Below are 16,728 nucleotides of genomic sequence, written 5' to 3'. Positions count from 1 at the left end.
TTTTTTCTTTTTTCGATTTAAGGTATCCAACAGCTTCTTCGTAACAATTGAAGAGCTTTGCTTTAGACATAAAGAAGTTTTATTATTGTAGTTGGATGAAATAAATTACTCGTCGGTTAATATGCTGAATACAATTCGAAAAGCAGGCCAAATAACTTGTGCGTATTGGGTACACACAGAGAGATATCATTATCGAGAAGCTTCCTTTTTCTTCTTCATAAAATACACATGACGAGTCCATTTGGTTTTCTTTTTTTTTTTAGTTCTATAAGCTCTATTTCCAGTAATTATTTTTGCTTTAAAGGTTAAGAAGAAATATGTCGGTTACTAATCAAGCTTTTCTTGTTGTGGTAAATCATCAGATGCTAAACTGTAAGTTCTTTCGTTTGTTGCATCAAAAGCATAGAAGTCTGCCAGCGTTAATGGGCGAGTATTAATATTCTGTCAAGTAATATAGTAAAACAGTAAAATTGTGAGCAAATCAATCAACGTAAGAAAAAAAGAACAACCCCATTGTGCACTTACGGCTGTGTCAAAATCTAATAGATCCTTGGAGGCATTTTCACCAGTGGGTGGTTTTATCAGTCTAACATACTCTCGGATCGGAATCATAGCTGCATTACGACAGAGTTCCTTCAAATCACTTCCTGATAATCCTGCTGTTCTCTGTACTAACTCTGTCATATCGAAATCCGATGCTAACTTGATATCCTTCAGAAGCTAGGGGATGGATAGTGTTGAAGAAAGCAGGCGTGAGTATTTAAACTCTTTGTACTCTTTTTATCATCTTTCCTTACCAATTCAAGGATGCTCCTTCTTTGCGATTCAGTAGGTAATCTTACGGAGAACCGTTTCGGCATCCGTCTAAGGATGGCTGAGTCGATATCATTCGGTCGATTAGTAGCTCCTAAGATAACAATACGACCATCTTCACCTGTTGTTAAACCATCCCATAAGCTCATGAATTCAGCCTTCATCATGCCTGTTGTTTCATGATCTGTACTCCTTCGCTCACGTAAAAAGGAATCGATTTCATCAATAAAAACAATGGAAGGTTGCAATTTTTTAGCCAAAGTAAAGACAGCAGAGACCAACTTGTTAGACTCTCCGTAGTATTTATCTGTCAATGTAGACACGTGAATGTTGATGAAAGTTGCTCCACTTTCTTTCGCAAGGGCTTTCGCAAGCATTGTTTTACCGCAGCCAGGCGGGCCGTATAACAGAACACCTTTGGGCGCACCCAATAATCCTGACGCGGAAGTGAAAAGCTCAGGATAACAAAGTGGATAGATAACACTCTCTCGCAGATCTTGAATGATATGATCCAACCCACCAATTTCTATTTTAAATCAAATATGACACATTTAAACATTGGTTTTTGTCTGCGGGGAAAGGCGAAAGTCCGTTCTCCATTGTGCTTACGTTTAAAGTTAACACTGATCTCGTCAGCATGAATGACTTCGGCTGCGATAATCTGTTCGTATTCTGTCAACTTTATATCAGCTGCCTAACAAAACCAAGATTGAACAAATAAACCAAATACAAATTAGCGTGCTGTAAATGACTGGTTACGTTGAACTGGAGGATGTCCTTACTCCTAATTTGCCTAAAATTCGATTACTTTTTGCTTTGGCCTCTTGACGTTTTGCTTTAGTAGGATCCAGTGAGCCAACAATATACTTGAAGGCAAAATAAAATGCTACTTGTGAAAGAGCAAAAACAGCAACTATAAATGATTGGATCAAAGTTTTAGAACGATAACATTGCGATTTAGTTATTGCGCAGTATTTGTCAGCAAAAATTCTTGGTTAGCTACCATCAGCTGCATATTTTTTTGTTTCTGGACGTTGCAACCAAGATCTGATCATAATCGGCAAAAAAAGTTTGGTAAGTTAATCAGGTTGCGAAGGTTGATGTACTGGAAAAAGGGAAGCAAACAAAAGACTATAAAACTGGGGAAAATAGCGATCTTTCATTTGTCCATTGTCTTCAATCACGTGTGTACCACCGACAAAATTATAAATGAAAGAAAAGGCGATCATTTTTTTTCTTTTTTTTTAAGAGAAAATAATTTAGCTTATCAATCGTTTCTATACCAGAAACAATCAACCATCCACAGCTATAACTGCAGCAATCGCGAGAATTGATATCACAGCATCAATAGCAGCCTTAAGCACCTTTCCATAACGAATATACCCTCAAAAAACTGGAGCAAATGCAATTTTTTTTCCGTTCTAAAAATTCCTTTTCTACACATGGATACGGCTCCAACTGTATTTGCTTACGCCAGGTTTTCTATCGTCCGATCAACATAAATACAGCTCACAAAATCCTATTGATTAAATGAACGACAATTGGCTGAGCAACGATAACAAAAGCATTAGCCATTTTATCAAAGCAAGCTGATCGTAACTCACGTAAATGGGCAGCTCCCAAAGAGTCAACGAATTCCAATCATTTAACGTTGTTAGCAGGGAGGCTACACACTCAAATACCGCTGCATTGTCTTCAAAATCACCTTTGATTCCTTGATCGAACACATGATCGCTCAGAAAAGAAACAAGTGAATATAGAATTAAGTTTGTATTGTCAATGCAAGAAAATTGAAACCAGAAGGTAGTAGACAAATTGCCAGACCTCCACCTACAGAAGTATTCCACATACCGCTTCAAATGCTTCTGGTTGAATTTGACAATAGTACTAGTAATGTAAAGAAAAAGAAAAGATGGTGATGAAGATGCAATTTTGTCATTAATAGATTAGCGCGATAGACAGCAAAAATGACATGCTCTACCGTCACTATAAGTGCTTATATCTTTTATTTTGGACATCCTAAGTCTGACCAGTCTTTTCACAACAAAATTATACGGGATAAAAAGCTAATATAACATGTATATGTAATATGTATCATGTCGGTTAACATTTGCTGATCTACTAAATCAATTTGTCAACTACAAGTATGTCATCTTTGAAACAAGTCTTTACTCTAAGATTATCAATGAAAGAGATTTCAAGAGCATACGAGATACTGCCAAGAGACGCATACTTGGGAGATAGTCATCGAATGCATCATCACATGCACAATGCTGCATGAACAGATTCTTAAACAACGGCTTACGTTGTAGAAAGCTGCACAAAGTCAATCTGTTATTCACCAAATTTCATGAAAATCACATGGATAGCCCGCTTCAAAACACAGGTTTCTGTCCAGATACCTTTCTACTTATCTAACCTTTTTCCCTTTTGTACTCTTTTTGTGTGAATAATCTCAATTTATCATCCTCTTTTCCACTTTTCTGTGTGCTTGTCTTGATTGCTGACCGTTTGCTTTCGTATCAATTTTTAAACGAGATCCAATGCAAGCTTGGGCAGAAAAAGGAACCACAGCAACAGAAAGCAGCAGTAGAGGATATGGAAGTAGTACCTTACACTTTGATGAGGCATTATCATTTTTGAGTAAGAGAAAGGAGGTATACGAAGAAGAAGCTAGTACAAGTAATGAGTTTAGAACGAGAGAAGAACAGAAAGGCTTTCCTGCGACACCAGCAAACCATCTACAGCCGTTATTTGATGACTATAGTAATACTATTCCGGAGGATTATAACTCTTCTATATACCAGCAGTTCACTCAACCTGTAACTGCCTATTCGCGATGCTATTTACCAACGTACCATCAGCAAAGTGTAGCGGATGGGTCTGAACTACTTTACTTTCTCAACAAGACGGGCTACACAGATCATATATACGACGATACGCTAAACGCAGGTTCAAAGGAATATCAAAGTTATCGACATCAGGTGGATACACAACATGCATTGTCTGAAAGAAGGAAATTACAGCATCAGTGGGCTGCGGAGCTATTATCATCCGAAGACATTGTGGAATATTTGTCCAAAGCTGAATATACAGAGGATATTTATGGGATCCCTATCCTTGGAGAATTGGTAAGAGAAGCTAAAGAAGAGCTCAATACCAGTGACAGGAACGACCACGGCAAGTTAGCAGCTGTTGAACGATTATCAATGATCCGCAATCATCTAATGGCAGAAGCCAACGGTGATACAAACATAGCTGCCAAAAACGCCCTGGACATGAATGAAAACGATTGGTCTACTTTTTTCTTATAAACAAAAAAAAAATTCTTCATCAAATCTGGACTATAATTTTTTCTGGTGTTTTCTCCTTTTTCCACTCGAAATTTCCAAAATAAAATCAAATAAACAAAAAACGTCTTCAAACTATATTCATTGTATATCACTAAATTAAAAGCACACTATACAAAGTTCAAATCAACGTTTCGATATTACCATTTATTGCGACGCATCCATGCAACAACGTATTCATCATGAGGAAGACACCATTTCTGTAGGCTCCTCGTCCTTATCATCCACACCCACTGAGAGGACTCCCTTGATTTCTAGGCTGCCTGATGATTTCGAAAAAGGCCATGCTAGTTTAGGCTGTGAATTTCGTTGGCTAGTAAAGAACGCTCTTCCAGTTGTCTTTACATTTTTACTGCAGAATTCGTTGCAAATGGCCTCTATTTTCACACTTGGACATTTGGTAGGTTATACAAAACAGTAATAGTTTATCAATTTTTTTGAAATTATGACTCAACTTTGTTTATTTTTTTTTTCTTTATTTGATCTGATTACGATATCAGGGTCCGACAGAACTAGCTGCCGCAGCCCTTGCTAGTATGTTCGCCAGTGTGTCTGCGTGGAGTATTGCGTTTGGCACAGCAACAGCATTGGATACCCTCTGCTCGCAAGCGTGGACAGGAGCCAAGGATAAGACTTTAGTCGGTATTCACCTTCAACGTGCTCTTTGTATTTTAGGACTTATGTTTATACCCATTGCTGTCGTATGGTGGAATTGTACTGCCTTGTTACTGAAGCTCCATCAGGAGCCTGAGTTAGCACGATTAGCCGGCCTTTTCTTACGTTGTTTGATGCTCGGTGCACCTGCTTTCATTGCTTTTGAAGCCACCAAAAAGTTCTTACAAGCACAAGGCATTATGCAAGCCTCCACCTATGTTCTCATGATTGTATCACCTTTGAATCTCATATTGAATTATACCTTTGTCTATCTCCCTCCATTCAAATTGGGCTTTATGGGTGCTCCTCTCGCAACAAGTTGTAGTTATTGGCTTATGCTCACACTTTTGATTTGTTACATCAAATTTGTGGACGGCAAGGCTGCGTGGGGCGGTTGGTCACGGGAATGTTTGACAGGATGGGTGTCGTTTTTGAAATTATCGGTTCCGTCTCTTTTAATGATCACGGCCGAATGGTGGGCATTTGAACTTTCATCGTTAGCAGCCAGCTATTTAAGTACGAATGACCTTGCTGCTCAATCCATTGTTCTCACGACAGCCTCTGCTACATACACCATTCCTTTTGGTATTTCTGTCGCTGCGTCTAATCGTATTGGTAATGCTTTGGGTGAAAGTAATGCTCGAAAGGCTCGTCTGGCATCCATTGTAGCCATTTTATTTGCTGTTTTCTTTGGTACGATGAACTCTACCTTCTTTATGGCTACCCGAGCCAAGTTTGGCTTCCTGTTCACCTCCGATACAGATGTTGTAAGAATCGTTTCTCGAATTATGCCTCTCTGCGCTCTGTTCCAAGTTGCAGACGGATTAGCCGGTGTTTGTGGTGGTATTATCCGTGGATTAGGACGTCAGGAGTTCGCTGCCTATTTGAATATTCTCGCTTATTACATAGTAGCACTCCCCTTGGGCTATTATTTGACATTTGTTCGTGACTGGGATTTGAATGGCTTATGGATTGGTCTAACGCTTGCTTTGTTCTTGGTAGCTAGCGGATCTTTGGCCTTTTTAGGATTCATCAATTGGGACAACGAAGTAAAGAAGGCGCTTAACCGAATTCAGGCAGATGAAGCCAAGATCCATGAGGATACTCAAGGTGCTCCATTCTAAGAAATAGATCATGCATACGGAGGGCATTTTCCAATTGGGGGAACTAGACAATACCCAACCTACGCGAAAGCGCTTTATCTTGACGAAAAGTCTCATTTCTTAGAATTATTGACGATGCAAAATTTTTGACCTTCACTTTTTATTTATTCTTACTCTTATTTATCCCATTAATGATTTTGGTTACCCAAAGTGTATATACTTCTCGTTGAATATCTCTTTTTCCTTCCTCAAAAGTAAAAGACGTTGTCATCTGCACGCGCAAATTGTCTGCGTCACTCTCACAGCTTTATTGATGTTTTTTTGTGCGTCTTTTAAATAAGCAATAATAGTAAAAGTCAAATGTTTATAAAGGGTTGTATTGGAAAGTTCTGAAGCTCGCCATGATCCATTGAGTAGGCTTTTGGAGCTAACGAAATCAGCCTCCAAGCAAAGCTTCCTTTTGAGTAATCAATCAACTAAGAGTATAGTATCATACTTTTCAAATATCTTTTGATGCACTATGAAGGACAATTTCAGTGGTAATGGCTATGAACGCGACTCTTTTGTCTGTATCTTGTGGAACCCTCAACAGCTGATTGAACATCCGCTCTCGTGGTAGTCAAAATCAACCTTATTTTCTTAAAGTTACAATACAATCGAATGTGCTTGTCAAAGCTCAGTTTACTGCGGATGAGAAAATAAGACTTGTTACAAACTTAGTTTCATTAATCAGAAAGAGCCTTGCGAAAAATAAAGAATGTCAATGGACAGGAACAGATTTGCAGCGTCGGGAATGAATATGTCAGGGCCTACTAAAACCTATTCAATTAAAATATTGCTTTTTTTGCTATGAGCAAAGATTTGTCAGCATTTAAATATTCTGTGGTTTTCTTTTTTTTTGGCTGGCTGTTCCTAATTTTACTTTTTTTTTTTTCACGATTTTTTAAGTGGTTAAATTATGGTTGTTTCCAGTATCTTTGTGCGTAAGGCTGTCCATACTGACTTGAAGTATGTGGAAGAAGCAACTAAAGTTGTTAACGCAGCTTATAGATACGGGGGTAGGCAATACAATGAACATGCACGCTCGAAAAAATCAATTAATAATAACCTATGATAAAAGAAGGGGGCTGGACCACCGAAAAAGACTTGGTCGCTGGAGAACGCTGTACAGTCAAGGATATGGAACACTATATCCTAGAGAATGGCCGTCCCAATACACTCTTCCTGGCCTTTGATCAAGCCGAAACCAATACCAATACCAACTTGGAAAGCTCGACTAAAATAGTAGGCACAGTGCTACTTCAACCGTCTGAAAATCCTGGAGAAGCAGAGATTAGCTTATTTTCGGTATTACCATCATATCAATCAAAGGGTATTGGCAGCCGATTGATTCGTACTGTCATGGCCGGAATGAAAGATCTAGGATTTCATACCGCTGTGATCCATGTCATTGAAAGTCGCAGCGAGATTTTGGCTTGGTATAAGAAGCTTGGCTTTGTTGAAACAGGAGAAAGGGTTCCTTTCGTTTGGCCTGAATTACTGAAACAGGATAACTTACATTTCTTGACGCTAAAGAGGAAACTCGAATAGATAGATTTAATAAAGGATAAAATTTGCAGTTACTTTGCCCATTGATGGATATGATTCGGGCTTTATTTTTCCCCTCATTTCCAAGCCAATCATATGCGCTGTTGTTCAAATCTTGAAAAAGAAAAAAGCTATTTTGAATTGCCCAATATCCATAAGTGATCAGTACCTCGTGCTGCGTTACTGAGGTCAAGTCCATTCTGAATCCCTTTATTCCTTCTTTATCTTTTTATTTTACAAAAATTCTGGCGGGGAGGAAAAAACGCTAAATACAAAACAACATGACCGAAAAAGCTCTTATCGATACAGACATAGAGGAGACACCAACAGACAAGTTGGTTGAAACTTCATCACCTGATGAGTTAGATCAGCTTGTAGCAAATACTTCAACCGGAAGCAAGCATGCAAAAGAAGTGAAAGCAGAGAGTGCTAAGGAAGAGAGTAAGCTCTCTACTGCTGTACCAGTCCATGAAGGGGAACTTGACAATGATAAGCATCACAGTTCAGAGGAACCGAATGAAAGGAAAGGTGTTAGAGACGAGGTAAAAACGGAAGAAACGCTAACGAAAAAGCCAACAGAAGAAGACAATGAGGATGATGCATTTGATTTGCACAGTGACCAAAAGAAGCACCTTTTGTCCTCGCTTTCACTCGAGGACTATCATAGCAACGACCCATGGGCTGCTCAACCGGAAGAAGATTCATTACTGAGAAGTGACCAAGACCAGATGGTGGAGGAAGACAACACGGTAGCCACTACGATAGTTTATGATGTCATAGATAATGCGGACGAGACTACACCAGAGACAACAAAAGTAAGCACAAAGAGTGTAGCGACACCAGCACCAGGATCTGCAGAACATGAGCAAAACCTAGATCAAGATACATCAGCAGTGAAGGTAAAAACGCTATATTTATTTTTATTATAATCACTGGCTAAACAAATCATTTTCTTGATTCATAATGCAGGGATTTCAAAATTTCCAAGATAGTGATAAAATCGATGACCTGAATGTGAAAGGGCAACTACCACAATGGCTCGCAGGTGAATACTATACGATAGGCCCTTGTACCTATGATATTAAATACACGCGTAAGGTGGAGATGGAAGGAGAGATTCAGAATGTATCTGCTCTCTTCACTTTCGGACACTGGTTTGATGCGTAAAGTGCACACATAGGAAGATAAAAATGCAGTGCGAAATTTCCCATCCATTTTTCTGACATGTTTGAATTCTTTGATAGGCTGCCCTTGGTCAATCGTTTTGATTTAAACGGTCAAAGAAACACAATTACCTATCGCAACAGATCGACCAGCAAAAGAATAGTTGAAAAAATACGTGATCATCATGGCTATGCGCCTCAACACCCAGCTGGGCTTTTTATGTCAGAAACAAATCAAACCAAGTTGGCTAAACTGTTGGGATCGTCTATCAAGCAATCTAAGCCAGATGCGATTCCTTGTGGCCAACGTGTCTTACCCTCTATTCCAGGCTTGGAGGGTAGACTCTTCGCATTGAACTTTGCTAACCACATACAAGAATTGGACCCATCCGATTTGAAGCCCACTCGTTCCTTGACATGGAATGAAATGAACCCTAAACTGAAGGGTACAGCTTGCCCTAATGGTCAATATGATTCTCGCACTGGCGAATACATTAACTTTAGTATGGAAGTGGGATATCAATCTGTAAAATACCATTTTTTCTCTGTTTCTGATCGCCATCCCAACAAAGCCACCTTGATCGCATCGGTCACAGCACCTATGGCCTTTGTCAACACATTTTCCATCACTTCAAAATACATCATTTTCGTTATATGTCCAATGTATGCTAATGCGGGTGGTATGAAGTTTACTTGGAACGAAAGTATTATGGATTCTTTCTCTTTCCGACATGACGAGCCTGCTCTTTTTTATGTTATATCGCGCGAGAAGCATGAAGTCATTGCTACTTACCGATCGGATGCCTTCTTTACTTTTCATCATATCAATGCCTTTGAAGTGGAAGATCATATTATGCTCGATCTCATTTGCTATGCAGACGATACCATTGCTCGTCAGTTGACGACCGAGTTTTTACGACACCCTGAAAAAATGAATCCTTCTCGATTGGTCCCCTCAGAAGTGCGACGATACGTGTTGGCCAATGTTGAAGAAGAAAACATCAACTATTTAACCAACAATTCCCTGATACCCACGAAAAATAGCGTTACTAGCCGCCTTTTTGGCATGTTTGGTGGTGGTGGTGGAGGCAATAAAAAGGCCGAATCGAGTAGCTCTCCAGCAGCCGTCAACAAATCCTATGCTTGGATGCCAATAGCTACCTACGACAAGCGTATCCCACCTTCTATTGAATTGCCTCAAATTAATCCCAACTATGCAAAGTACAAATATACATTTATGTACGGCCTCGGTTTCTCTGCAGCTAGTTCTTTGAAAGAAGGTGCTATTTGGGACAGCATTGTCAAAACGGTAAGATAGGACGGAAAGATTTCAAAAGAGTCTCTGTAGAATGTACTAAAAGAATCCTTCTTTTTTTCTCTCGCCCCTCCCCCCTGTATCATCGGTAGAATATGGAGACGAAACAAATCGTAGCTTCCTGGCATCAACAGGGTTGTTATCCAAGTGAAGCTGTTTTCGTACCAAGACCTGCCATTGGCCCTGAAGATCAAGTAGGAGAAGATGAAGGCGTTTTGCTAAGTCTTGTGCTGAACTCTGCCAAGGCAACCTCATTCTTACTTGTTCTGGATGCCAATACGTTAGAAGTGCTGGCAACAGCTGATTTGGAAAGACTTGTGCCTCTGAGTTTTGCACACGGTGCTTGCCGTCTTCTTCGTAGCGATTAAAGCTGTTATTTACCGACCCATCTATTTTATTCCAACATATAATACATACAAAGAAATAAAGAAAATTGCAGTCCATAGAAAAAGCTCGAGATCGTCATTATGTTATCACCTAAACATTATGTACAACAAATTAGCTTTTGCCCTGTTTCCAGTTCTTTCAAAAAGAACACCAAATTTGAAGCTACCCTTATTTTATATTATCATGAGCAGTCAACGTACGAGCAGAACTTTCTTAATGAGAAGCGAGAGATGTTTAACAATTTTGAACAAAGAACCGTAGTGACGATAAGAAATTAGAACGAGGAACAATAAAATTCATGCAGAAGGAGGAAAAAAAAAAAAAAAAAAAAAAGCTTCTCTCTGCTTGGGTTACATCGGAACACATAATCGTTCAGCAGCCCTGTACACACATAGCTGTACATCATGAAACTGTAAAGTGCTTTGTGATATCATCAACTTCATTTTTTACCACTTTTGAAAAGCATATATTTAGAGTATTACTTTTCTAGGTTCGGTGCAATTTCTCTTTTTCTTTTTCCCTTTTTTTACTGTTTTTTTCAAACTAATCTTTTATTATTATATAAAATGGCCTTCACTGCTTCTGATATTTGTAAAATTATTGGTGGTAAGTTTATTCATAACATAGTGTTTCAACAAAGAGGGGTGTTATGTTTTATCTGAAATCTGATGTAATATATTACTCTTAGCTATCATTTTGCCTCCTCTTGGCGTTTTCCTTGAAAAGGGTAAGCAGATCAATCAGTTTGGGAAGAGTGGGTAGTGTATTTCTTGTTCTAACCATGGTTTTTTTTTTCTCAACCGTCTAATAGGCTGTAACGTTGACCTCCTCATCAATATTGCTTTGACTTGTCTTGGTTTCATTCCCGGTATCAGTAAGTACTTTGAATGAAACACGATAATTTTTTTGAAAATTAGACATAGGAGACTAATGGATACTCCGCGTTTTCTCACATTCAACACCTAGTTCACGCTCTCTATATTATCTTGAAGTATTAAGACGAGGGTTAAACCATCACAAAGACATCAATGCAATGGGTACCTACTATTACTATCTTAATTCCTTACTGAATATCCATAATACTATTACTTTATAAGAGCTCAATGAACAATTCTCATAATTCTTCCTTTATCATGTTCACTTGTTTTCATACCGAGATTTAACAATAAAGTTGTTCCAATTCTTAGTTTGTGCGTAACAATGAAAGTAAGAATAAATTTCAACAACCCACTCTATAACAGACGTGTTACTCTGTTCCTTGAAAACTGTTTTCTTCAAACAGTACAACCATTTTGTATGCTTAAATAAGAACCGGTCTGGTTGTAATAAATAGAAATTTTTGGATGTAACAAAATTCATTCAACTTTTTTAAAACAGAACCCCTTGTAGCGCCTTTTCGTTCTTTTTTGGCAAAATCCTCGAACAGTGCTTGTAGAGTGAGAGTGCGTTATGGTTGTTCAAAGAGTGCAACAGAATCAACGCCGAGACTTGTTACGAAAGAAGAGGATGCCAAAAAGAAAAAAGGGGTTACACAACATGGCAAAAGAAGGACTTGGCTATTGTTATTGGCATCTTGCAAAAGAAGAGTAGAATAGAAGGATGTCCATGCATGCATACATCACGTTATATTTTGATAGTTCAGATGTATGTGGCTAATTTTGCTTAAATCGTATTATGTATTTCTAATGTATAGGTAAAAGTACATTCTATGGTTAAGGAGACAATGGATCGTTTTCAAATGATACAATGGATTTGAGCAATAAAAGTATAGAAGTACAATGGTTGCTGTTATGTAAATACATATTCTATTGTTACAATGGCTCTTCGAAAAGCAGGTTCTTGTCAGCAGTTTCAAATGCGTCGCCCAAGATTTCTCGCACTAAAAAGGACAAGTGAATTGCTATTTCTGTCCTTGTTATTGTTATTGTTATTGGTTCCTGCTTTACCGCTACCGTAGTATCAATAGTAATGTTATTCGTTTGTTTATTATGGTCATTTTCATCATCATCAACAATGATATCGCTTAGAGAGGCAGTAGGGGAAGACGGCGGCGTTAGTATCAACAAACGTGACCTTTGTCGTGGGCATTCTGATTTCATGAGTTGTGGTGGATGCTGTTTGAGTTCAGGACTCTTAGGAGGCGTACAGATGGGTGCTACAGCAGTTGATGTGGCGATAGCGGCAGTAGACGACGAAAATCTTTTTGTATCTTCTTCGGTGGTGGTAGCAGTTGTGCTCGTGGAAAAGGTCGAGTAGATGGACGTGGACGTTTGGTTCGTACTTCCAGCATAGATATATTTCTGCTGCTGGCAATACGGGGAATTGCTATTCATATTGATCTCTAATGTATCAGTAAAACTATCATCTTCATCAATCTCCACTTTTTCAGTATAAAGATAATTGCTTCGGTTATTGTCAGTTCGGCTGTGTTTAGTTTTGTTGGAGTGGTAGCTGAGGTTATCGATGCCGTTCTGACAATAACTCTGCATTCGCTCCTGCTGTTGTCCTTTGGACGACGAAAAAATGAGGGAAGGATGATGCTGAAGCAATTTGATCTTGAGGTGACTTGTAGACCATCGACTCTTTTTGCTTTTTTGAGCATTGTTGACGTTGTCAGGTGTTACATCAATGTCTTCTTGTTTCTGCAATACGCTGGTCAATTGTTGTTTTTGCTCGTGAGCTGGTTGGCTTATATGAAATATACGACTTAATCGATGTATCAGCTCGTTACGTTGTCCCATGTAGCAATAATGGTACTGTTAGTCAATTGAGAGGAAATCGGCGTAAAATTGAAATAGGCAAATGGAATGAAAGAAGAAGAAGAAGAAAAGGATATTATCAAAAGGAATTCATCCTTGAATTCATCTTTAATCTAAACAGTAGGTGACTTTATGCAACTCTTCTGTATTTTGACTGTCTATGTACAATATATTAATTTTAGATTTATGCATAGTTCTGATACACAGATTATACTCTTCCCTATGTTTGCTTCTATATTTCGCTTGTCCTGTTTGAGATTCGTCCATTGTTCTAAATTCCTGTTGCACTCTGATGGCTTTTTACAGCTTAATGTAGCTCAAATAGGCTACAGAGCCTTTCAACAATGACAAAAATTATGTTTACAACTATACGAATGTACCGACTATATTAAGGAACTGCCCACAAAAGGGGCACCCACAAGGGCATAAAGAGCCCGTTGCATTATTTTCGCTGCTAAACGACCCAAAGTTATAAAGCACACTTTTTGAGAAATCTTTTGTTGCTTTTAGTATGTTGTCTATCGATATATGTACTAGCCAGTACATCCACATTTCTTTTTAGCACTATGCAAATCAAACCAAGCCTTCGATCTGCGAGCTTATTGGCATCTAACAACCGAAAACTTTATTCCCCGCTTATAAAATGCGAATGGCCCTGTCAAACCCGAATTTTTTATAGTCCTTTCAGTTCATTCCTTTTTCTTTTTTCCCTTTCTCCTCACACATTTGATACTGCCACGACGACAGTAACTTTGGCTATTTTCATTCCATCCATCCATATTACGTCAAAGTAAACTAAAAAAGAAGATAAAAAAAAAAATGTTGAACGCTGTTATTCGAAGCACGACCAGAGCCCCTCTTTCAACCTATTGCTGTCGTCAACTTTTGTACAGACGACAACCCCTCGCCGCGAGTACGAATGTTTTGTTAAAGAACCAACGGCTTCACACCACTTCTAAACGCAATCAATACGAGCAAGATTTCCAACAACATCCTTTTATTCAAAAATTAAAGCAGAATCCACATATAACACAACAAATTATGGAGTTATCTATCACTCTACAGAGCAAAGGTTTGACAGACACTTCCAATCCTTATTCGCAGGTGAAAAAATGAGAAAACAAAAAAACAATTAAAAACTCTAAAACAACGAAACTCACTCCTATACATTTGATTCCACAAAAACAGATGCTTAAAATTATGAAGGATAGTGATTTGAGAAAGAAAATGACACAGTTGACGGAGGATATGAAAATTGCAGGCCTTACATTGGACATGAAATCACTCCAAGAATTACAGGAGATGATGATGAAGCAGCAAAAAGATTTACAAGCTACTATGACGCCTGAGCAAATTAATGAAATTCAGCAAAAATATAAGGAACAACAGGAACAGCAGCAACAGGAACATCAACAAAACCAAGAGAATGCAGGTGTTTGGGATAAAGTGAAAGGTTTATTCAAATAAATATTGGATATCTTCAACAATATTACTTTACAGTGTTTGTACACTTTTATTGCAGATATAAAGCAACAATACTACAGGGGGAAGTAAATCTACATAGAAGGCGGCTCATAACATTGTGGAAGAAATTCATGGTTGTAAATTTTCTTGGGATCTACACCAAGCTCTATTGCCTTTGCTTGTGCAGCTTGAATTTCTTCAATAAAGGGTGGTCGTATAAGCTTCCCTTTTAGCTTTTTCGGCGCAGAAGTAGAGGGTTTTTGTGCATCGGCATTGGTTGAAATAGCAGCAGTGGTACCTGTGTCTTCAGTCTTTATTGTTGTTGTCACAGATGATGCTGTCGTGACCGCATCTGCTAGTGTTGTCGTTGTAGCAGTAGCAGTAGCAGTGTCAGTACTGGTTTCCGTAGACTTCAGTTGTGATAATGATGGGTTTGATGGCTGCGACGTCGAGTGTAAGGTTCCCGCGGGTTGTAGCGGGCTTGATGCTGCTGCAGGTGCAGTTGCAGGCATAACAGACGATGTGCTTGATTCTGTTTTAACCACCACCGATGATACTGGTGTGTTCATTGATGTATTTGAAGGGGCAGTAGGTGTATTCATTTTCTTACCAGGGGTACTGCTGTTTGCGGTAGGATTCTTTGGTCCAAATAAGGCAGATAAAATATCCTCAGCGCTCTTCAATTGCTCGCTCGTTCTTTGATATTGCTGCTGTTGTTGCTGTTGTAGCTGTTGTTGTTGTTGTAGTAGTTGCTGTTGTTGTTGTAAATGCTGATGTGGATTAATTGGTAAAGTATATGGTTGCGGCGGCTGCGGCTGCGGCTGCGGCTGCGGCTGATATCGTTTCTGTCGCTGTTCTTGTTCAGTCGAAATAGTATCATATTCATCCAATAGATCAGCATAACTTCTCTGCTGTCGTGCAGGAAACTGTTCTGCAGGAAATTGATCTTCGTAATTCCTGCCTACACTTCTATGATCATGGTCAAAATGCTGTATTTTGGGTGTAGTGCTTGCTTTTTTCTTTTTATTCTTTTTCTTCTTCATCGCTTTGAATTGTCTTTCCTTTTCATCATCTGAGAACTCCATTTCATTTTCATCAACTTCTTCATCAAACATGTTACTAGCGTCAGATCCCTTGAGTTGTTTTAATTTCTCTAATTCAACCACACGTGTATGTTCATAACTGGGCACATAATAGATAGGGTCATCACGTTTACATGGTTCCTGTTCTCGTTCTTCAGCAGAGTTGAAACGAATCGAATAAAAGGGACGTTTAACAGGGCCGAAGGTTTCAAATATTTCACCCAGAATGGTCCTATCCTCATAAACAAGCAAAGAGCCTTGATCTAGAGTGGTATGTTCACTATGAGGACGGCTTTGCACCACAATGACAGTATCAATCATTTGAAAAACGCGTCCAGCAAAGATGATTTCCATTTGAGGAGTGATTTCGAATTTGGGTTTCTCAATTTTAATATTGATAATCTCGTGAGCTGTCTTGATTACTTCAGTAGGGTTGTTACCTTCGTCATCTGAAATATCTATCGGTTCTTCCGCTGCGCTTTGCTGATCACCCTCGTCGTCGCTATCATCATCCGTACTACTACTATCACTGCTGCTGGAATTATTGTCTTTGTTCTCTTCATCGTCTGAAGAAAGCTCGAGATCACTGCTTTCATATCCATCTACTTTCTCGCCAGCAAGAGCAGCATCAAGGGCAGCATCTGATTTAATGTCTTCTACTTTTACAGTTAAAGTTGGCTCCACTGCTTTATCTGGCATTGTAGTGTTATTTGTCGTATCAGGGATAACTTCCATTCCATCTGATGGTTCTTCCATTTTCACGGCAACTGGAAGGTCTACGGTTGACTCCACCTTGATTTTATCAACGTCACTCTTGCTATCAATAGGGGTAGCTTCTTCCATTTCAATGTCCACAGTGTCTTCGATTTTGATCTCGGCAGGATTTTCAATGCCTATAGGAACAGCAGATGATAAAGTGGTGTCCTCAGCAAAATCACTTGTAGTAGAATCAGCAACAACAGGCGGTAATGCTGCATGCTCGCTCGCAATTAACAGATCGTCCATCATGTCGTTACGATTCATATTGATGAAATGAGCTGGTGAAATCGTG

At 38.9% G+C, this 16,728-nt stretch overlaps 9 protein-coding genes across 9 annotated transcripts; 6 read left to right on the top strand and 3 right to left on the bottom strand.

Annotated features, from left to right (window-relative positions):
• Positions 1-327: 327 nt before the first annotated feature.
• Positions 328-1,868, bottom strand: BDF20DRAFT_817980 (P-loop containing nucleoside triphosphate hydrolase protein; the record flags this gene model as incomplete). The annotated part of the gene is made up of 6 exons (XM_053077307.1): positions 328-441; positions 526-720; positions 798-1,339; positions 1,423-1,507; positions 1,596-1,726; positions 1,817-1,868. The coding sequence occupies 6 exons, from the start codon at positions 1,866-1,868 to the stop codon at positions 328-330; spliced, it is 1,119 nt and encodes a 372-aa protein (XP_052937244.1).
• Positions 1,869-3,356: 1,488 nt separating this feature from the next.
• BDF20DRAFT_912223 (uncharacterized protein) lies at positions 3,357-4,127 on the top strand (the record flags this gene model as incomplete). Its single annotated transcript, XM_053083929.1, has 1 exon — positions 3,357-4,127. One exon carries the CDS (start codon positions 3,357-3,359, stop codon positions 4,125-4,127), a length of 771 nt encoding a protein of 256 aa, XP_052937243.1.
• Positions 4,128-4,326: 199 nt separating this feature from the next.
• BDF20DRAFT_818416 (mate-domain-containing protein) lies at positions 4,327-5,941 on the top strand (the record flags this gene model as incomplete). The annotated part of the gene is made up of 2 exons (XM_053077361.1): positions 4,327-4,563; positions 4,664-5,941. The coding sequence occupies 2 exons, from the start codon at positions 4,327-4,329 to the stop codon at positions 5,939-5,941; spliced, it is 1,515 nt and encodes a 504-aa protein (XP_052937242.1).
• Positions 5,942-6,878: 937 nt separating this feature from the next.
• Positions 6,879-7,872, top strand: BDF20DRAFT_937395 (acyl-CoA N-acyltransferase; the record flags this gene model as incomplete). Its single annotated transcript, XM_053084767.1, has 2 exons — positions 6,879-6,978; positions 7,161-7,872. The coding sequence occupies 2 exons, from the start codon at positions 6,879-6,881 to the stop codon at positions 7,508-7,510; spliced, it is 450 nt and encodes a 149-aa protein (XP_052937241.1). The 3' UTR covers positions 7,511-7,872.
• Positions 7,651-10,705, top strand: BDF20DRAFT_864530 (retinal pigment epithelial membrane protein-domain-containing protein). Its single transcript, XM_053080742.1, has 5 exons — positions 7,651-8,406; positions 8,477-8,670; positions 8,752-9,979; positions 10,078-10,460; positions 10,537-10,705. The coding sequence occupies exons 1-4, from the start codon at positions 7,789-7,791 to the stop codon at positions 10,351-10,353; spliced, it is 2,316 nt and encodes a 771-aa protein (XP_052937240.1). The 5' UTR covers positions 7,651-7,788; the 3' UTR covers positions 10,354-10,460; positions 10,537-10,705.
• Positions 10,706-10,938: 233 nt separating this feature from the next.
• On the top strand, positions 10,939-11,370 carry BDF20DRAFT_817348 (plasma membrane proteolipid 3; the record flags this gene model as incomplete). The annotated part of the gene is made up of 4 exons (XM_053077245.1): positions 10,939-10,978; positions 11,061-11,099; positions 11,184-11,246; positions 11,339-11,370. 4 exons carry the CDS (start codon positions 10,939-10,941, stop codon positions 11,368-11,370), a joined length of 174 nt encoding a protein of 57 aa, XP_052937239.1.
• An 813-nt stretch (positions 11,371-12,183) lies between these two features.
• Positions 12,184-13,113, bottom strand: BDF20DRAFT_912218 (uncharacterized protein; the record flags this gene model as incomplete). The annotated part of the gene is made up of 1 exon (XM_053083928.1): positions 12,184-13,113. One exon carries the CDS (start codon positions 13,111-13,113, stop codon positions 12,184-12,186), a length of 930 nt encoding a protein of 309 aa, XP_052937238.1.
• A 690-nt stretch (positions 13,114-13,803) lies between these two features.
• BDF20DRAFT_445456 (uncharacterized protein) lies at positions 13,804-14,643 on the top strand. The gene is made up of 2 exons (XM_053075465.1): positions 13,804-14,235; positions 14,320-14,643. Exons 1-2 carry the CDS (start codon positions 13,951-13,953, stop codon positions 14,596-14,598), a joined length of 564 nt encoding a protein of 187 aa, XP_052937237.1. The 5' UTR covers positions 13,804-13,950; the 3' UTR covers positions 14,599-14,643.
• Positions 14,644-14,687: 44 nt separating this feature from the next.
• On the bottom strand, positions 14,688-16,700 carry BDF20DRAFT_912216 (Gar1/Naf1 RNA binding region-domain-containing protein; the record flags this gene model as incomplete). Its single annotated transcript, XM_053083927.1, has 1 exon — positions 14,688-16,700. The coding sequence occupies one exon, from the start codon at positions 16,698-16,700 to the stop codon at positions 14,688-14,690; it is 2,013 nt and encodes a 670-aa protein (XP_052937236.1).
• Between the last annotated feature and the right edge of the window lie 28 nt (positions 16,701-16,728).

Source organism: Mycotypha africana, assembly GCF_025528875.1.
Source record: "Mycotypha africana strain NRRL 2978 chromosome Unknown BDF20scaffold_4, whole genome shotgun sequence".
NCBI lineage: Eukaryota > Fungi > Mucoromycota > Mucoromycetes > Mucorales > Mycotyphaceae > Mycotypha > Mycotypha africana.
The sequence above is the reverse complement of the archived record's forward strand: the minus strand, read 5'-3'. Positions and strand labels throughout refer to the sequence as shown.

Excerpts from the sequence above, each read along its gene's own strand:
- BDF20DRAFT_864530 (XM_053080742.1), top strand. The coding sequence starts at position 7,789 with ATGACCGAAAAAGCTCTTATCGATACAGACATAGAGGAGACACCAACA. Across the intron at positions 8,407-8,476 it reads AAGATACATCAGCAGTGAAG|GGATTTCAAAATTTCCAAGA; the intron begins GTAAAAACGCTA and ends TTCATAATGCAG. Across the intron at positions 8,671-8,751 it reads TTCGGACACTGGTTTGATGC|GCTGCCCTTGGTCAATCGTT; the intron begins GTAAAGTGCACA and ends ATTCTTTGATAG.
- BDF20DRAFT_445456 (XM_053075465.1), top strand. The coding sequence starts at position 13,951 with ATGTTGAACGCTGTTATTCGAAGCACGACCAGAGCCCCTCTTTCAACC. Across the intron at positions 14,236-14,319 it reads CTTCCAATCCTTATTCGCAG|ATGCTTAAAATTATGAAGGA; the intron begins GTGAAAAAATGA and ends CCACAAAAACAG.